The sequence below is a fragment of the Haliaeetus albicilla genome, chromosome 11 (assembly GCF_947461875.1).
Source record: "Haliaeetus albicilla chromosome 11, bHalAlb1.1, whole genome shotgun sequence".
Classification (NCBI taxonomy): Eukaryota; Metazoa; Chordata; class Aves; order Accipitriformes; family Accipitridae; genus Haliaeetus; species Haliaeetus albicilla.
In genome coordinates, this window is record NC_091493.1 from 24,117,890 (window position 1) to 24,136,603 (window position 18,714).

At 38.0% G+C, this 18,714-nt stretch overlaps 1 protein-coding gene and 1 long non-coding RNA gene across 6 annotated transcripts in view; one reads left to right on the forward strand and one right to left on the reverse strand.

The window, feature by feature from the left end:
- BLNK (B cell linker) overlaps positions 1–18,714 on the reverse strand; it is a 106,781-nt gene that overhangs the window by 27,747 nt on the left and 60,320 nt on the right. For all 5 annotated transcript variants that reach the window (XM_069796683.1, XM_069796682.1, XM_069796681.1 and 2 more), the window contains one exon: positions 3,123–3,188. In XM_069796683.1, the coding sequence (XP_069652784.1) occupies positions 3,123–3,188 (66 nt within the window). The remainder of the gene's footprint in view (positions 1–3,122; positions 3,189–18,714) is intronic.
- Positions 7,679–18,168, forward strand: LOC138687740 (uncharacterized). The gene is made up of 3 exons (XR_011326877.1): positions 7,679–10,531; positions 12,302–12,421; positions 15,252–18,168. It is a non-coding gene; the product is annotated as an uncharacterized lncRNA (long non-coding RNA).

Genomic DNA, 18,714 nt, shown 5'->3' on the forward strand with positions numbered 1-18,714 from the left:
ACATAATTCTCTTTGACATCATGATCTGCACAGCAGCTGGGACTCCAGTATTGTAAACAGTTTTGTATGTGATTAAGGGCAAGCAGGTGAATGCTATCCTGCAGTGGGCAATATTTTTACAGTCAGAAAATTTTAAGTCAGTATGGGGAATAAACAACAGGAACTTTTAAGCAATGAAGAAACAATCTAGTTTTCTTTACTGTTAACCACCACTGTTCAGGACTTCCTTCTGCAGACCTTTAAGACACACATTGATGGTAGACATATCCCTCCCCACCTGCACCCCAGAGATGAACTAGAATGGAGAGCAAGACACTTGATGCAAGAACTTATCTTACTTTTCTGCATAATCAAGAGCCAATCCAGATTTTAGAAGTGTCTTAAATACTGGTAATATGTCAAATGTATTTCATCAGTATTTGATCATTCTTTCAGTTTCAGTAACAGGGGCTTACAGTATACTTGTGTGACAACTTTAGGTTTGGGATAAACAAGTACACTAGTTGACTTCTCTAAAATTATTTCTACTTATAATAGGTTTGAATTTGAGTCAAAATGATGTTTTTCCAGCCATACAGACAAATTCCAAAACTGTGCTACATAAAGCCAATTTTTTTAATACAATTTTTCCTGCTGCAGTCATGTTTAGATCCTTGACATTTAATAAAATAATGCTGTAACTAAAATGGAGGAAGTGATCAACTGGATAACTACATTTTTTAGAAAAAGCATCTAAATATCAAACAAAAAGCCCCCAAAGGGCACATTCAGAGGAATACAGCCAATTCTAATTCTGCGAAGCTTGGCATCTCTTGTACATATCCTTATCAGTGTTGTCAGCTCATGCTTTTATTGCAAGCCTCATTATGTGCTGGGTTCAAGATTTGAGTTCTTAAGTCGTGTGCAAATGTGAGAATTTTTTCTTCAATTTTTTAAAAACATAAGAGTAAGTTTCTGATCTTCATCATTGCAGAAGAGACTACTATAACTCAGATGAACCATAAAAGTATCAGGCAGATTATTATACGTATTTTTTCTACATCTCAATTTGTATTCTTATAGCTGGGGGAGGTGAAACATAAGCCTCACGCTGCAGTCATACATTAAGAGAGTTTTTACGAGCCTGCTCTTTTTTGTGGCTTTTTTTTTTTTTTTAATCTTGAGAGAATCAAAGAATTGCAGTGTTACAGCAGCAATCTTGTATCTGACATTTAATGATGGCACCTCTGACCTTCCCAGCTTCAGTTACATTTAGTTCTTGTTATTTTTCCCTTTTCTGTCCTTCTCCTCTTACTCTCAAGGAAGGATACACAGTCAGCAATACTGATTAAGAGCAGAATTCATGTCCAGGCAACTATGGGAGACAATTTGTTGCTTCAAATTATAAACTTGAGATGCTTATATTGTTTCTGCCATCTGCTTTCCTCTCTGAGACATTTGAACTGGACCCACTGCAACATTAACTTAAACTACTACTGTGAAGTAGGAAGCCACCCTTTATTAAAAGGCGGCAAAACCAACAAAAAACAATCCTCCTCACACCACTCCCCAAAACCCACCAACAGCCCTGACAGCTTAGAAGCTCTTCCCTGTGAGCAAGTACTAGGTGAAACTATGAGGTTTTTTAAAAGCAGACAGATCTCTGAACACAGTGGTCTGTTTACACACACACTGTGTTAAAAACAAACACATAGATTAAATTAAAGATGCAAGTAGTTGAAAGAGGGTCATTTTAGGGAAAAATTTGCCTTTGTGCTTATGTGGAAATAACAAGTACATAATACCACATGACTGTGATTTACTGTGAATTGCAGCAGTGCTAGAGTGAAAGAGGATGAGTAAAGGGAAAAAAGCAATCTCAAGAATTTATCTGATATATCAGGTGTTACCATCAGAGCCTGCTTAAGGTTTGTGGACAGAAACACAACTGTAATAGAGGCCACAAAAGAGGTCTTGCAGCCTAAGGTTACTCCTCCTGCCTGTGCAACAGGAGAGCCAGGTGGTTGCTGCTGCTGCTAGAAGTGTATCCCCCTCTGCCAGGGATAGTGGCTGCCCCACAAACACCAGCCCTGCCTGGGCTGGCAGCAGAAGCAATAAGTGAGCCAGCCAGCTTTCCAGAGCTCTTGCATAACCAAACCAGGCAAAGCCCTACTGCTTCTCCCACCAGCCTACTGATCACGTCATTAGCTCTTCTTAAAACCATACTTTTCCTTTTCCTTGAATTGAGCCATCACAGTCGCTCTATAAGAACAATTTTAAACAATGTCTGTATGTGCCTTTTATGTACAAGAGCTGTATTTCTACAGAATATAATATGGTCATCCTGGAAACGCTGCAGATACTGTGTACTAATTAAAAGTACTTAGTACTTTTGTCATCAATGACCCATGTAAAGAAAGACATCTGAATGAGAAAATCACATCCAAATGGAAGTTCAATGCAAATGAGCTATTGCATTAAGAAAAAGAAAAAGTGTGCTAAATAGCTAATTGGTTTAAATAGATGTTTGACTGGAAACAGTGAATAGTGTATTCATTTGACAAGGATGCAGAATTACTGGAATTTCTTTCTATGCATAAATACACATGAATATTTTATGATACTCATATGCATGTGACATCAATATGCATGCTGTTCAGCACTTCTTAATGGAATAGGATGTTAGGTAATGCTGGGGTTTGTTTTATGGGACTGAAACACAGGAGGACTTAACATTTTTGTGGGAATTCTAACTGATGTTTGACCAGTTGGTTCAAGGTAGAGCTCAAATGAAAACTTAATTGCAGCAGGCAGCCTAAACAGTGGCCTGAGGAGAAAGGCACACCCAAACAACAAGCGATGATGATTCCCAAAGAATACGCAAGAAAAATGTATTTTACCCAAATACTGTTTTTTAGGGCTACAAACACGACCTCCTGTTGGGCACCAGTTCTGCAACTACTATGTGATACTCTTAATACTAATGACAATTCTGCATGTTGCAGTCTGGACTGAGGCTCTTCACATATGCTGAAGTACATCCCTCTAGAATAACATGGTCCCATCACTGAAGTACTATACACTATGCTAGCAATCTGAACTTCCCCCAATTGATAAAACTACGATTGGCATTTCAAACTTACTTTTTGAACTTGTTTATTATCCCACTTTCATTTTTCTTGATGTCATGCACCATCTTTTGAAGCTTCCTGTAAGATATTAAACAAAGCCAGCATTAAAATTACCATGTGGTTGAACACCCATTTATATAAATTAAGAAAAACACAGGAAATGCATTTCCAGTAACATTTTACACATCAGAAATGCTTAATATATGTTCAATAAGTAGTTTAGTTGCTAAATAATTCGTGTATGAAGTTTTCCTCCCTTTTTAACAGAGCTCTTTGGCATGATTTGTGTTATCCTTCTCCTTAATACAATTAAGTGTAGTTTAAATAATCGATTTAAGAGTAAGTGCATCAGAAAAGAACACCATTGCCTAAATTAATAGTTTAGAATATTTCAGTGTTAACATTTTGTTCAGAACTGACTTTACAACACTCCACAGCTATAATGGCAATGCCCTCTGCTTTCTGACCTTACAGGAGTAATTTTATCAGTGGCCAGTTTACCTCATTCCCATAGTGTTTGCAGTTATAATACAAGGGGGAAAATGATACGTTCCCAGGCCTAGGCCATCTGAGAAACCATTAGAGTTATCTGTGACTCTTAGCTGTAAAAAAACTCTTGATCTCAGGACTCTAGTTACATAGACTGGTATCTGGAATCATAGGTTATTTTTATTCATCAGCTGCACTGACCTCATTAAAATTTTACTGGTTATCAAGGCAGTTTAAGTTGAATATCTTATTTTTCACTCAGCAAGTATCATTTAGAATCCCACCTCCCTTCTCATTTAAAAAACCACACCACTAAAATCAAGTCAACATCAGGAACACAGATATAACTTCCTGCAAAAGACTGATTTTATAGTGAAACCTCTTGGAAGTCTGGTCATACTAGAAACTTCTATAGAATGCATATATACTTTTAGTTTCTTCACACAGTCTATGTTCTTCCTGTTTACCTAAACTAAGTATCTTTTATTAGACCTAAGCTGAAGATTTTATCACAACCAATAAAGGAAAGCAATGATTTTTTTCAAAAAAGGGCTTAAAAATTTTGCCTTCCACTCTTTGTTGTAAGTTGTCTGTCATTCCACATTTTAGTCTTGCCTACCTCATCCCTGATGCACAGTCAGGCTACCAAAAGACTCTTGGAAGCTTTGCTTACAAAGAGAAGTAAAAACATCAAAGTATTCTTTCCTTTTTTTAAAGCTTTCTTTAAACTTGAAACCTTATTATTCAGAAGGTTGAGTAATGCATAGAACTTCACTAAAAAACCCTATCTTCCAGCTTCATCATTAGTAATTACTGCTGTCTCTTAAAAATTAAAATAGCTTTTTCAAATTAAATTGGAATTAGATGAGAATTAGCTAAACAAAAATTATGAAATAACTGCACTAACATGTGATTATTTGTCTGCAGTCTGTGGTTCAGGCTGAGCAGACATGTGGCCACTCAAGGCATCAGGTAGTGGTTGAGTATCAGGCTTATGCTGAAAGGGACCTTCCTACCTCTGCTACTGATTTTAGAGTCATTATGGTAGTTAGTGACAATTAATCCCACTTTATGAGACTTGCTTAAAAAGAACAGTTAAACAACTGAGTACTCGTAAGTTTCTGGAATCCTGAAATAAATAACAAAGCTTGATTTTAGTCTTAATAATGTTTATTAACAGAACAGAAAAGTCTGATCCTTTCATTATGTCAGCTGGAATTGAAGGATATTCCATGTTTTCAGCAGCCCTGTAATACAACAACGTGAAATATCCTGCTCTGACAGGCTACATCATGGGTCTGATACTTAAAGAGTATTCCTAGAGCCTAAATCTTTGCCCAGTCTTACTTAAAAAAAAAACAACTGAACTTATTCTTTTTAGGTTCTCAACTCAGAAAAAAAAAAAAATCACGAGATCAACTGACAAACAATTCACAAGCACATCTTTAATTTTTGCTCAAAATTCATACTATTAATTTACAGCAAAAGGAAATAGTGTTACCTGCTGATACAAAAAAATAAATTACTTATAGGTGTGAGAAACGGGCACAGCAAAATGTTTTGAGATTTCTGCAACAATGCACTACATCTATAAGAATAGCTTGGATTATTATCTAAACTAAGCAGATACATTAAATCTGCAAATCTGGGGTGAAGATCTCAGAAGAACTTCTGCTTTTCTGGGGGGTTTGGTTTTTTGTTTGGTTTTTTTTTCATAATAGACTCAGCTTCTGGTTATGCTTGAAACATCACATATAGCCATGTTCTGCAGTTTACTGGTTCTGTCTTGTGCCCCAGCTGGCACCAGCAGTGTCTATAAATGAAAAGTAATGAGGAATGAAAAGAATGAGGGGAGAATTAAATGGTTTAGTTCTAGTTTGGGGAGAATGGTTGCTTGCAAGTGTTTGTGTCCTTTTCATAAAAGGTTTTCCAGCCTTTAATTAGAAATGCACGTAAGCATCAGTTATTTTTCTTCCTGTATTTATTGTTTGTTAAAGATAGCCCCCCCCCCAAAATCTAACTGTAGATTTAGAGCTGAATATTGCTTATTGCTCATCTCTGACATTAATACATCTTTACAATAGCAAAATTATGGCTTTATTTTGAAAAAAGGTGTTTCATTTTTCATGTGACTGATTTTATTTTATATTGTCACTTTGGTCTCTAAAAAAATCCACACACACAAATAAAACCCACCCCAAAAGTCATAACTACGAGTACCCAGAACAGTTTGCTTTTCATTTGATCATATTTAGGTGAATTGGTTAGACTATCACAGGTGTTCCGCATGCACTGAATAAGGCTATAGTTTAAAAGAGCATTTTAATACATATTTCCATTTTTTAAAAAAGATGCATTTAAATTAGAAATAATCACACGTGCCGCTGCTGGTGTGATCAATTATTTTTCCCATGCAGATGGGCTGAAATCAGAACATTCCTATTTTTGCATAATCAAATTTCCTAAACATCTCTGCCTCTTCTTCCTCATTCTTTTTCTGGAGCTATTTCATTTTCTAATTACAAATTGTGATAAATTAGGGAGTAGCTAATATGTATTTGTGTGAATTTTTTAAGGTACGTAGCTCTTGCAGGAACTGCTGGAATACTTACTTGGTTGCTTCTGGACAACTCAACTTGCATCAAGCCTGTGAGAGTAAGCAGATAACCAGAGCACTCTATAGTGGTAAGTGTAGGAAGTCATCAGGCATGGATGACCTCCAGTTCAAGTGGAATCCCCTTTGACCCATGAAGTTGAACAAGCTGCAAAAACCAGTCTGTCCAGTTAGCTAGAGGCTGAGATTTCTTGAGGTGCCAGCCAATATAATAGGCTATAACTGACAAGTTTTACAAAGAGCTGTCTGACTTGTGATTTTAGAGAGACAGTAGAAAACATGAGAGGCAGATAGCAAAGCCTATAGCAAGAGGATTCTCCAAATCTTAAGGGTCTCAAACCCAAGCCCAAAGGCCATTCCAGAGCGATGAGGAAAGTGAAGCACAAAAGGGCAACAGTTTACCTGGTTCTGCATATCTGACTAGCTCTCAAATACTTTTTGTCTAGCTCTCAAAAACTTTACTTAAGGCAGTAGTCCAAGTAAAGAGGTTCACTGTGGGAGAAACTTACCAGAGCAGCAGCCCTGAGGGTATCTAGGAAATGGAGGCTACCATGGCCCAGTGTAGACAGCCCTTGCTTCAGGTACATAACTACAACCTTCTTTCTTCACAACACATCCGAGTCATGACCTTGTTACCAACTAATGTTTATTCTCTAGTTTTTCCCTTGGGATGAACAGATACTAGAAACATTCAAGGACCTCAATCAGCTAATACTGTAAATGAAAATAATAAGTAATGCTAGTTTTACTTTGCATTGCATGTAATTAAAGATAACTAAGAGGTCAAACTTAAGAGTTGCCTCTTAACTACAAGAACCAACTCTTCATTCAACTTGGTTGAGAGCTGTTTATGTAAAATCAGGCTTGCAGATAAAGGTGCCGTCTGTGTCACTCTTAATCTCTGAAAAAACTTCAGCAATAGACAGCTATTTTGAGATCTGGTTTAATTGTGACAGGTATAGACTGGATGGGACCCTTTGATCAGGAACTCACTGCACACAGGATAGATTTTCAAACTTCTGCAGATGGAAGTGAGACGGGGAACCAAAGGAACCTTAGTAGATATAGTAGATATATGAATGTAGATAGGAATTGTTTAATAATTATCTAGCTTATAATGAAGTTAAAGAAGTTTCAATAGAGATAGACATGGCCCAAGGGGATGAGAAGTGATGTTTAACGTTTGCATTGAGGCTGGCTGGGACAGGAGAGAGTCCCTGATAAGAAGCAGCAGTTGACCCCAAGAACCAGCCAAGACCGGCCTTGTGATTTGGACAAATGCCAAGGGACAGCTGAGTCTGCGCAGGGACAGAAGGTTAAGAGTTCACCGTGAAGAAGACATACGGCCTTCATCTTCACGACCACCAGACGACCACCATAAGGAGGCACCGCGCAAGCGCAGTTGAGAGGAGACTATGGAAATGACTTCCTAGAGCTAATTTTAATATGAAGCGAGGATAGGTAATGCCTATGTATAGGCGTATTGCAAAACTCTATGTATATGTAACACTTGACTGTATAAATTTAAAGCGAACTGCCAAGTCAGGCGCGCATGACTTTGGTGGGACTACCCCCCGTGCTGCCCAGCGCTGAATGAACATACCTACTTTACAATCTCACTGATTGTGGAGTCTGTTTTCCGCACGTCAGATGCCTTGGCTCCAGGTGCTTCTAAAAAATCTGAGGTTTCTTACAAAAACATTAGACTGTTCGATGAATCCTAAAAGGAAACACCTTTTAGCCCTGTGTTGCTATTTTTCATATCTTGTCAATTTTGACCTCCAGCAATTCAGGATTATCAGATGTACTGACAGAGGGGTCACTAGCTGTGATACCCATGTAAAGGAAGGTGGAAGGGTTTACCATTGCAAATACAATATACACTGAAAGAAGGATTTGCTCTGTCACAAAATACCTAGCTGTGCTGAAGGACTGCAGAGCTGCCTTGAGATAAAACAACTGAAACAAAACCACCTTCTCTTTGATCTGGTCACAGCTCAGCGTATGCAGAATGTATGTCAAGCGAAGGGCAATGGGTGGGCCTGGCCTGTGACACATCCCCACGCAAACATCAGCTGGAAGCTTCTGGCTCTTTTGCATACAAGGTATCCCACAAAAGCTTTCCAAAGTTAAAATAAGTTTTTTTAAAAAGAGAAAAATATAAATAACATGAAGAAAAATAAAGTCAGTAATAAGCTTTCAACTCAAATGCAAGATGAGGTACAGAGTCCTCAGACTTGAGAAAGAGGAGTCTGTCTTAATTTCAGACAGATCTGTGTAATAAGGAATTCTCCCACCATTTAGACTAATTTTTGAGAAACTGTATTTATCACTATTATAAATCTGTGAAGACATTTACAAATATGTATTATGTAGATATGTATATTGTGGCTCAGAGCGCTTGGCATGAATGGCTCCTCAGTGGGCACAGCCTCCCCCCGCTCCTGGGAACAGAGAGGGATCTCCTGTGTACACGAACGGCACGGTTCACCCACTTGTGTGAACAGTGAATCCAGTACTTTGGACCTTCGGTGTGCACATCGGTTGTCAGTATTTTAGCTGTACAGCTGCCTGTGTCAGGTGGCGAGTGACAGCCCATAGCGGGTGACACCCCTCTTGCTGTAAGAATATATTACATGGTCTCCAGGGTGGGAGGACTGGGCATGGTTGCTTCAGTGCCTCTGGCTGTGAGCACAGATGTGTGCCCTTGCAGTTGGGAGTGGTGCTGATAATGTTTTTGGAAACAGGGCTGACTGCAGCGTCAGTAGGGAGTGGTGGCAAAACAAAAACCAATTTTAAATGAATCACAGGAAGTTTTCTGTATTACAAGCATACTTATTTGTGTTTATCTGGAGGATTAGAATTACGCCTCCTTAAATTTCTGGTGCTTATAGGACTGTCTGAATTATCTGTTTTGCCCCTTGAAAAATCCCCATCTGCGCTCACGGGCCAGTTTCTTTAGTTAAAAAAGGGCAGAATTTTGAACAGGATATATTCAGACAGGTCTGCAAGGGAAGCTTTGTAAGCAATATTGACACATTCAATATTAAGTGACCCGCATATTCCTCCTCCTCTTCCTAACATCAGTTAAATCTTTAACTGATGAAGTTGAATTAGTTTCAAAATAGTAATAATAATAATAAAAAAAATCATCACCCTGTAAATCAGTTTGCACTCCAGTTTCAGTTCTTTTACCTTTTTGGGTACATCTGTTTCTCACTGAGAGGGCATCCTGTACTTCTGTGTCTAGAAAATCCCATTTTCTGCAGATATTACTACCTCCATTCACTTAAAGTTATGTGTAGCCCTCATTTTTGTCTTGAGAAAGGCAGCATAACAGATGACCAAAAAAAAAAAAAAGTAGTTATTTCTTGTCTTTCAGGCAAATTCAAATGCTTAGCATTGGAAACCTAGAATGGGATTTAGTAAGTACAAATTTAGACTCAAAGCAAAAACATCCTCCCAACCCCCCACCTGCTTCAGCTATAAAGTTTTACAGAAAAGAACCACAAAAAAGAAAACAGAAAACAAGGAAGAGTATAATGGAATTTGGAGAATAAAAGCTGAGTTATTAGAAGATAAAAAACAAAACTTAAAGAGCAGAAAATTAAAAATTACTACAGCTACCTCTTATTTCAAAAAACCACATTAAAACATGAAACTAAAGAAGGACCAGCATGCCCAGCCCCCTCCTTTGCTGCTTCTCACAGCACAGTTATTCCACCACCTTCTCCCCAGCTGGTCTTTATTTTGTGTTTCTATTAGCCTTTAGTTTTATAAACAGGTGTGCAGGTGACCAAATTAAGTGAGTTATTGTTTCTGGACAAAAGGCAATACTCCTGCTTGCTGGGGGTGGGGGGGAACCTGCTCACCTAGAAGAGGATTTTTAGAAGTACCACTTGAGATTTTGAAAAGCTTGAAGCTCTTGTCTTGATCTATCTTCTCAAACTAAATTATCAAACAAGAAAAGTACCACCTTTCTTACAATAGGCTTCCATTAACACAGTGCTTCTGACACAGTCGTTGTGGAAGAACATGGATCTCAGTGAACTGGGTGTCTTCATAAGATGTATTTTCATATTACTTGCCAGTTTTGTACATCTAAACCAACCCAATTAATTATATAAAACAACTCTACCCCCTTCCACCTCCCTTCTAATTGCTCAGTAGAAAGCAAGAGGGAATTCCCAAATAAAGAAAGCATCTATTTCCTCTTGTTAGGCCTCCTTCAGGTGCCTCAGATCTCCACAGGCACACACCCATATACCATACGCTACCTGGAACAGCAAGAATGGAATTCCTCTGCAAGGAAATGCAGGTTGGCATCAGCTGGCTAGGTTGGAGCTGGTGTTTTCAATGGCTGTTACATGTGTGTAATGCATAAACACATAGCTGAATTCTTGAGGCACAATCAGATAAACTGCTTCAGTTAGCTGCTGGTCTAAGATATGGGCTTACTGCCCCTCATCCACTCTGGGGACTTATGGCAGCCCACCCCCTGCAGTGCCTTTCATGACAGGAGGGGAGGAACTTTGGAGCTGGTAACCTGTGACACCAAACCATCAGTTCAAGGCACTGAGTCTTTGATCTTTATCTGTAAAGCTGTATCAAAGCTGTGAAGAAAAGTTGAAAGAGGCTTGCTTTTGGGGAGAAGTCAATTACAGATACCTATCTGAGAGGAAGAAGGAACAACGAGTTGTCTTCTGCTGTGTTCATGAGATGTGCAAGAGGAAATGCCTATAAATAGTTCAGTTTTGTCAAGAGTGTTGATTTTTTTTTTTTAAGTCTTAATAACATCCTATTCTGCTCACTTTTCAATCATCCACTATTTTGTCTAGAGGCAAACCCCATGATTAGAGCAGGTGTGTGTTTACATGGTACACACAGAAAGGCTAAATATTGATTATACTTTTCATCTGCATATGCCCTCTACGTAATCTTCATAAAACAGCTGTCGATCTCTCTTGTAAGTACTAATATAGATTGAGCAAATGAAAATATGTAGCATGTAAAGGCATAATACATCTTTGACACAAATCAGCCCTAACATGAAATTGAATAGTATAATTACTTTGAGGTGACTTGGAATTCTGTGCATTGAAAGAACCTATGCAGATTTATCGGTGGGGCTGAGACAACTAAAGCACTATCAATGACACCAACTGCTTGGTGCAACTGCTTCCTCATTTTAGATCAAGGCTGAGGCTTGTTTTGAGTATATATGGACAGTATATTAAAACCAAAGATGTCACGTGTTTAAGTCATACAGTATTTTTTTGCAATTACCATTTTCTTCTATTTAGCCGAGAAGAACAGTTAGACCTGGTTCCTGTTACCTTTCCTACTGCTATTGGGGACTTCACAGCTGTTTTTGAATATCAGAAAGGAGTGATGGCCAGGCACTTTTTAGTACAACTTTTGAAAAGATAGTTATTTAATAACAGCTGAAGGCATTTCAGGTTTGGACACCTTTTCCCTCCTATCCAGCTTGCTCTTCCCTCTATCCCAACTCTGTAATAGTGATACTGCAAGTAGTACAGAAAGTAATTAGCTCTTATGATATACTGAGTATTGCATGTCATTTCTTGACGCAAAAAGTTAAAAGATATTTTCTGTTCGGTAACTGACCTGCTGCGTTCTGAGTCTTTTTGGTTAACTGATCCCTTTTATGCACCATCTGTCTGGATATGAGCTTATGCATTAAAAAAACAAAAAACCCCCACAGAAGCTGCATTAACAAGGCTTACTCCATTTTTCTGAAAGGTTTGCAAGCAGCAGAAGGAAACTAAACGTATTAGGTTACTCTAAAATACAGTTCCAGTTAAAACTGAGCACTGTACCTCTCTGAAGGACTAGTACCCTACAGCCTGGTAGGTGAAGGAGAGCAAGGACAGAAATTTAAATGAGTAAAGTGGTTTCTATATCTCACCAAAAAGAGGAAGTACAAAGTCATTGCAGGGAAGTGAATAAAGACAGGACTTGGTACAGACCTAGAAAATTACCACCTCTCAGTGATAACATTACTTTTAGTCACAATTCTACAAGCATTTTTTTGAAAGGCGAGATAACATTTCTGTCATTCCTGCAGGCATGTACATTGAAAGACTACTACAGGCACATGAAAGACATGAAAGTGAATGAAAAAGAAAACTGAGTGAATTGAACACAGAAAGATGAAGGCTTAATTTTGATTTGGTGTTCCAACAGAGTGAGTTTTTCTTGGTTTGCTCCTCTTTTACCCCTTTCACAAATTTCAAATCTGCCATTTTAGTTCTGGTCACCTATTGAAAGACATTGAAAAAGTCTATGTGTAACTACGTAATGGGCTTGATCAAGATTTAGCCAGATGTTTAAGTACCTTAAAGTTAGGTAAGTACTTAAATTTTGTGTTAAGGTCTTGCTAACGTGGGCACAGAAGCACTGACACAAGATGAGTAAATTTACTTAATCATCTAAGTGCAGTCTTCATCAGTGTCTTTGTGTCATTTAAGATTGCTGCTAAAATACATTTCTAATGTAGTGATTTTAATCCAGTAAGTTCATAGACTGTGAAAGGTTTAAAAAAATGGTGTGTTTTTTCATTGGAAAACTTTGTGGGCTCAATATCTTGAAGGCAAGGTGCTGTGCCCACTAGAGAAAAGGGAGGCTTTTCTAAACAGCCTCTTAACTCTTCCCCTTAAACCAAAAGTGCATTTATATGCATAATGGTCTGCATTTGCTCTACCAAATAGTGCTCTGACAGTCAAATAAAACAGAGCAGAGCTTCTAGATATGGCACTGAACTTTAAACACTCTCATTAGTCTACTCCTAGAGACAAAATAACCCCAGATATCTTAATGCTGCCCAATATTTGCAAGTCAGTTCCAAGGCAGTAGCTTTTACATATATAGGTTCTAGATACACTAAGTAGATGTAAGAAGTTAAGCACTAATTTTAGGATTGTTATAAATTTGCATTGCTTTTTGTAGAGCCAAAATTTGTCTTAAAAATGTATTGCATTATTGGTTCTGTTCATACTTGCTCAGCATGAATAAGAGTACAGGAAAAACCCCGTAAGTAGACTTTCAGCATGTTTTTTAAACTGTCCTTTGCGACCCAGTACTTCCTTTTCCTTTCTCTGACAAGATTTTTCCCTCTCCCAGTCAGTTTCTCTACAGGAGTGCCCAAGTTGGAAGGAGACGGGAACTCTCTCTTGTTCCTCTCTAAAGCATAACTTTTTGACTTTCAGTTTTTTTCTTACCCATTAGCAACTGAAACGTAGCAACTAATTTCCTCTTTGTATTTTTTCTAAAGTCACGTAACGCTTATAGCAAAAATTGCAGATGTTGTATTTCATGCCTTTAGCATTACATTCACTTTAGCTGAAGTGATTTTATCACCTGTTTAGAATCAAAATGATAGGGGCACAGGATAATGGACACATTTTTTGACACATCTGATTAAGACTAACAAACACTGCTGTACTTGGGCTGAAAGTGTTTTGGCTCAAGCTGCAGAAGCATATCCACCACAGATGTGGGATAGCACTGGCAGGGATCTAGTAGAGGCTACTCATGGACCTGTTTTGTTTATTTTGTTCTGAAGTCTATCAAATTTTAGAACTTTGGAGAAGTATTTTGGTCCCTAGGGTTATATGGCCACTTTACTGGAGCCCACATGGGCTACCACTGAAAGGGGAAATTCGCTCTTCTCTGCCCTCGGTGCTTTCCCAGCTACGATGAATCATGGAATTTCCAGCTGGGAAACTAGCTTCTTTTTTCTTTTGCCAATTTAGATACCAGCAGGATCAGATCCAGCTTTATCACATGGTCGTGGGAACCCTAGTGCCAGTGCGAGGGCAGAGACGAGTGGCAGGGCAAGCAGAAGCATTGGGAGGGTGGAACAAAGAGACCTACTCTTTTGGCAGCAGCTCAGACTTACGCTAAGTTAAATTGGCCATGTAACTACAGCTTCAGTAGCACTTAGCTGCCTCTATAGTGTCTATATTTTAAGACATGAAGGAATCATTTAGCCATGTAGTATAGCCACTTGTATTAATAGCCTACTTCACCCAGTTGCACTTGCATTAAGCTTGAAAAATATATACTAATGTTTTTCATATTATTGCCTCAGGATCCATTATTTTAATTCTTTCTAAAGTATTTACTGTGTCGCATATAATTAATATTGAGGTCATAAACCTGTAGCATTGAACATCTGGCTTTGCTTACATCTGGAAAATGACCTTGTCCAAAACATATATACTAACAGATTAGGATAAAGATGCTAACAGAATTTCCAAGCTTCTTTTACCCCTCAGTCATTTACTATGACTGTCACAAAACAAACTTACTTACACAGTATGTAAAGTCCTTTCACAGTCTACCAAAAATCAAAGATGGTTCCCTACCACCGAATGAGAATACGGTCACATTATTTTCCATCAGTTTTCCAATTCTGTTGTCTGCTGAGCACGTAAAACCAGTGATATTTGCTTTCTAAAAGAAATATTTGCTTATCTATCATATTGTAACATGCTTTAGGGTATTCAGACTATAAAAGATGTTATATAAAACTAAAATCACTCCTCTAATGCAGCAATCATTTTAAAAACCACATAAAACTTATAAGGAAAAAACCCTATGTAGTAAGTAGATATGTTCTTTCTTTTCTAATGATGAGGGACTTTATAAATCACCTGCAAAATGTGATTTAGCCATCTGAAGATGGCTAAAAATTACTTTTAACTGATTCCTGCAGGCAAACTCCACCTATGAAAGAAGTAGTGTTGAGGCATTTCCATTCAATACATCAAATAGAGTGGGTCACAAACTTCCCTCATTGCAGTGTGCATAATGTCCTACAGTGGAGAATCCGAGTTTCATCCTGAACTGTACTGGTCCAACAAACTAAAAAGAAACATTCAAATTTTTTAAATGTAAAAAATTTCAGTTAATGTAACATTGTGAACATTAAGTAAAATGATCTGAACTGTACAAGTTGTCATTTTTTTCAGTTTCTCTTCTGCAGATAATTGAAATCTTATTTTTTCCTCTAGGTTTGGTCACAATGCTGGAACTGCCTGCAGTGTTGAAACTCCAGATTTCACTCATCCTTTAAACAGAAAGCAAAAACAATGGAATTCTTAGGGTATTTAAAAATGTTCCAGTTATATCTTGTCTGGCCTGTTACAACCCTGAAGATGGCTTTTGATCAGGTTAAATGGTTTTCTGAAACTAAATTCACCAAAAGCAGAACTAAAACTTGATTCCATTACTCTTCATGAAGTTTTTCAACTGTTGACTTACAAGAGCTGGGCCTCCAAAGACTATCAGACAGCTCTAGGAAAGATAATCAAATTGCAGAAGCATTTTCCAAGGTGAGGAAGGAGGCCACTAAAAACAATACTTATTTTCAAATAAAGGGGTATTTATAGCAATTTCTACCAATGTGTGAACTCTTTCTCCCCCTCTTGATAATCTAATGTTGTTTTCCAACACTGTTATGGCTGACACAAGCCATAACAGTGTGGAAGGCTTTTTCTGCAACATTTTACGATTGTCAGATTTGCCTTCCAAAAGAAAAGCATCTATCACATTATAATGTAGTGTGCAGTATGTAGGTTTTGAATGATTCTGTAAAACACAAAACTGTTTTGTTCTGGGATCAACATATCACTGGGTACCTGCAGTGTCATATTATGATTTAATACCTAGCTTTCTGCACAGCTGTATGGGGTATAGTTTTAAACTAATGGTGAAAAATGGTTATACCAAGTTTGCTGGAATGTTTTATTTTTTCCATGGCCAAGAAAATTAATTTATTGGTTTGTTTGCTTGGCTACTGGTGATTTATTATTTGACTTAAAAAAAAAAAAGTAAATCTTTAGATCCAATTTCTATTACTAGCTTCTGCTGAATAACTGACAGTCACAGGCATAAGACTGTCATTTGTGATTGCTATAGCTGGCAAATGCTCTTACTGTAGACAGTTATTCTGGCAACACTACAATGTCACTAGAAGACGTTATTTTATTTGGAAGAGTGTACATATGAGGCAATGGTGGAATAAGCTATGGCAGTGACTGAACAACTTTGCCAGCACAAGTAGAATGAAACTATAGGTACTATATAAGCATAGCTGATCTTGTGAACAGACTATACTCTTACACTGCTACCTATATACAGAGATTAAACCGAGGCTTTTCACCATAGTTTCAATATTACACTGCATCATTTTATCCACATTGCCAGATTTGCATTTAATAGATAGATCACAGTCACACTTAAACACACTTTTCTATAAAGAGCATCATAGGCAGGACATTCTGTATGAGAATAATTTACTATGTGGCAATTTAGGTTAAACAAAGTGGGTTTTTTTAGGGCAGCTTGGACATTGGTCTAGGCAGGATGACATAGCTGGAAAGAAGGATGATAAGCAAGAAAAAAAACTTTAAAGGGACTGTCAGAATGAAATGCTTGTGCAGAGAGGAAGAGAGAAAGGAGGAGAAATACAAATGGAGTGGAGGCTATGCTATGCTGAAGCAAGTTCAGAGGGAAAAGCAACAGGAGAATTTGACTGGAGAAGTCACACTGGGGGCAAAAGAAGGGATTTTTACAGCGGTATTTGGGGAAGTTTGCATTTCGTATCTCACTCCATTCCAAAGTCCAGAGGTGAGGGAGGTTCATGAGCTGTTTAAGCTGACAGAAAGCTAGAGGAAATAGAGATTATACAGCCTTATCATTTAATCACAGTCCCGCGCTTTGTATGGCAAACTGGACCTAACAATCCTACAGAAAGAACTTATATTTGTACTTATCAGCAGGGCGAATGTAGCTGGCAACCTCCTTTACCCCCATGCCTGTGAAATTCAACTTTAAAGACTGCATACCACTGGCACTGTGATTTCATGTGACCTTACATTCAGCCTACATTTTGTTGGACTAAAATGCGGGTGTGCCACAAAATCTGCTGTCATGACAAAGTGTTACTGTGCACTGGAAAGTTGTCAGGAGAAACTGGAAGCTGAGACAGAAGGCTGCTGGAGGTGGCAATGGGTGGGTGGTATCCCAGAAGACCTTCACAGCTGTTATGTCCTTAGGGCCTGAGGGTGGAGGCAGATTAGACTTCTGCTTGAGAGAGCAGAACAGAGCAGGTAGAAGAGCAGAAGCAAGGAGGCCATGACTTGTGAAGAAGAAACAGCAATGAGCAGCTTAGAAGGGGTTGGTCTGGAAAAATCTCGTATGTGGAACAGTTCTGATTTGAGCCTTTAGACCACTGAGCAGTGTACAAGTAACTGGGCACTTGCATAGCCTTTCCTCCAAAGTCTATGTAACTAAAAAGGCGAAAAGATGTTAAAGTTGGACATGGACTTTGGTGCCCAGTTCTGTCATGGGGAGCATTCTCTAGCTTACTTTGAAACTCCACTTTCTTTCCTCCTTGAGTTTATTTTTGTTCTTTTGTCTTGGTCAAGTCCATTGATGCAATAAACTATGTTAAAATTTGACTTGAAAAAACAGATGAAGTTTCTGTTTGCTACAATTAACTATTAACAGGAATTAGTTAGAACTACTGTAATAAAATATTTTCTTACAGCACAAAGCTAATGTTTAGATATTCCCCATTCATTTTCTCAAAAAGTAAATATTCCCTATAATAAAACATCCTATACATAGAAGGTATCAGTTTACAGTTAAATATCAATTCCAAATGAATTAATTTTCTGTTTACATACTTTCCAGAGGAAACAATACCAGAAAATCCTTTGGTAAAGAAAAGACCTAGTAGATACAGTCAAACTGTCTCTATCAGTAGAAAATTAGTGAAGCCATAAATACCTTCAAATTTGATAGGCAACTAACAGACATTCAGGCCTTAAGGAAACTCCTCTTGATTTCAACAGAATTAGGACTTAAACTCACCTGTTTAGCAAGGGATGTTAAAACAAAATATTGCAAATAAACTGACACACTTATCCCACCTGAGAAAAAAAGTCAATTGCTTTTTTTCCACTTGCTTTTCATTTGGGAGTTATGGTTGGAGATAGTGAATTCATGGCTTTTTTTGGGGGGGAAGAACTGCTGCAAATTAATGAAGTCATCAGAAATTAACATGAAACCGTGCTCTTGGAAAAGTCTGTCTGCAATCTGGAAGTTGTTGGCTGCATGACCTTAAGCAAGTGAAAGCATATGGTACACTTCTGGTTTGTGCCATGGTTTGCCTGTCACTGCAGTGGTGATGGTACTGATGCCTTTGAAAAGGACTTTGTGATACAGAGCTAGACAGCTATGAGCAGAGGGTCATTATTAAGGTTTGTGGTCATAAAAAAAATGCAGGAAGTTTGAAGACATGCTATAGCGGAGTCATATATATAGCAGCTAGAAATTATTTAAAGACCAGAAATCATAGGCTATAGTCTAAGGAAGCTGAACCCCAAAAGAGTCTGCAAGTTTAGTGCTGTATCTTTTGAGTTGCTAACTTCCTGTTACCTTTGCCACCTACCATCTACCCATCTATAC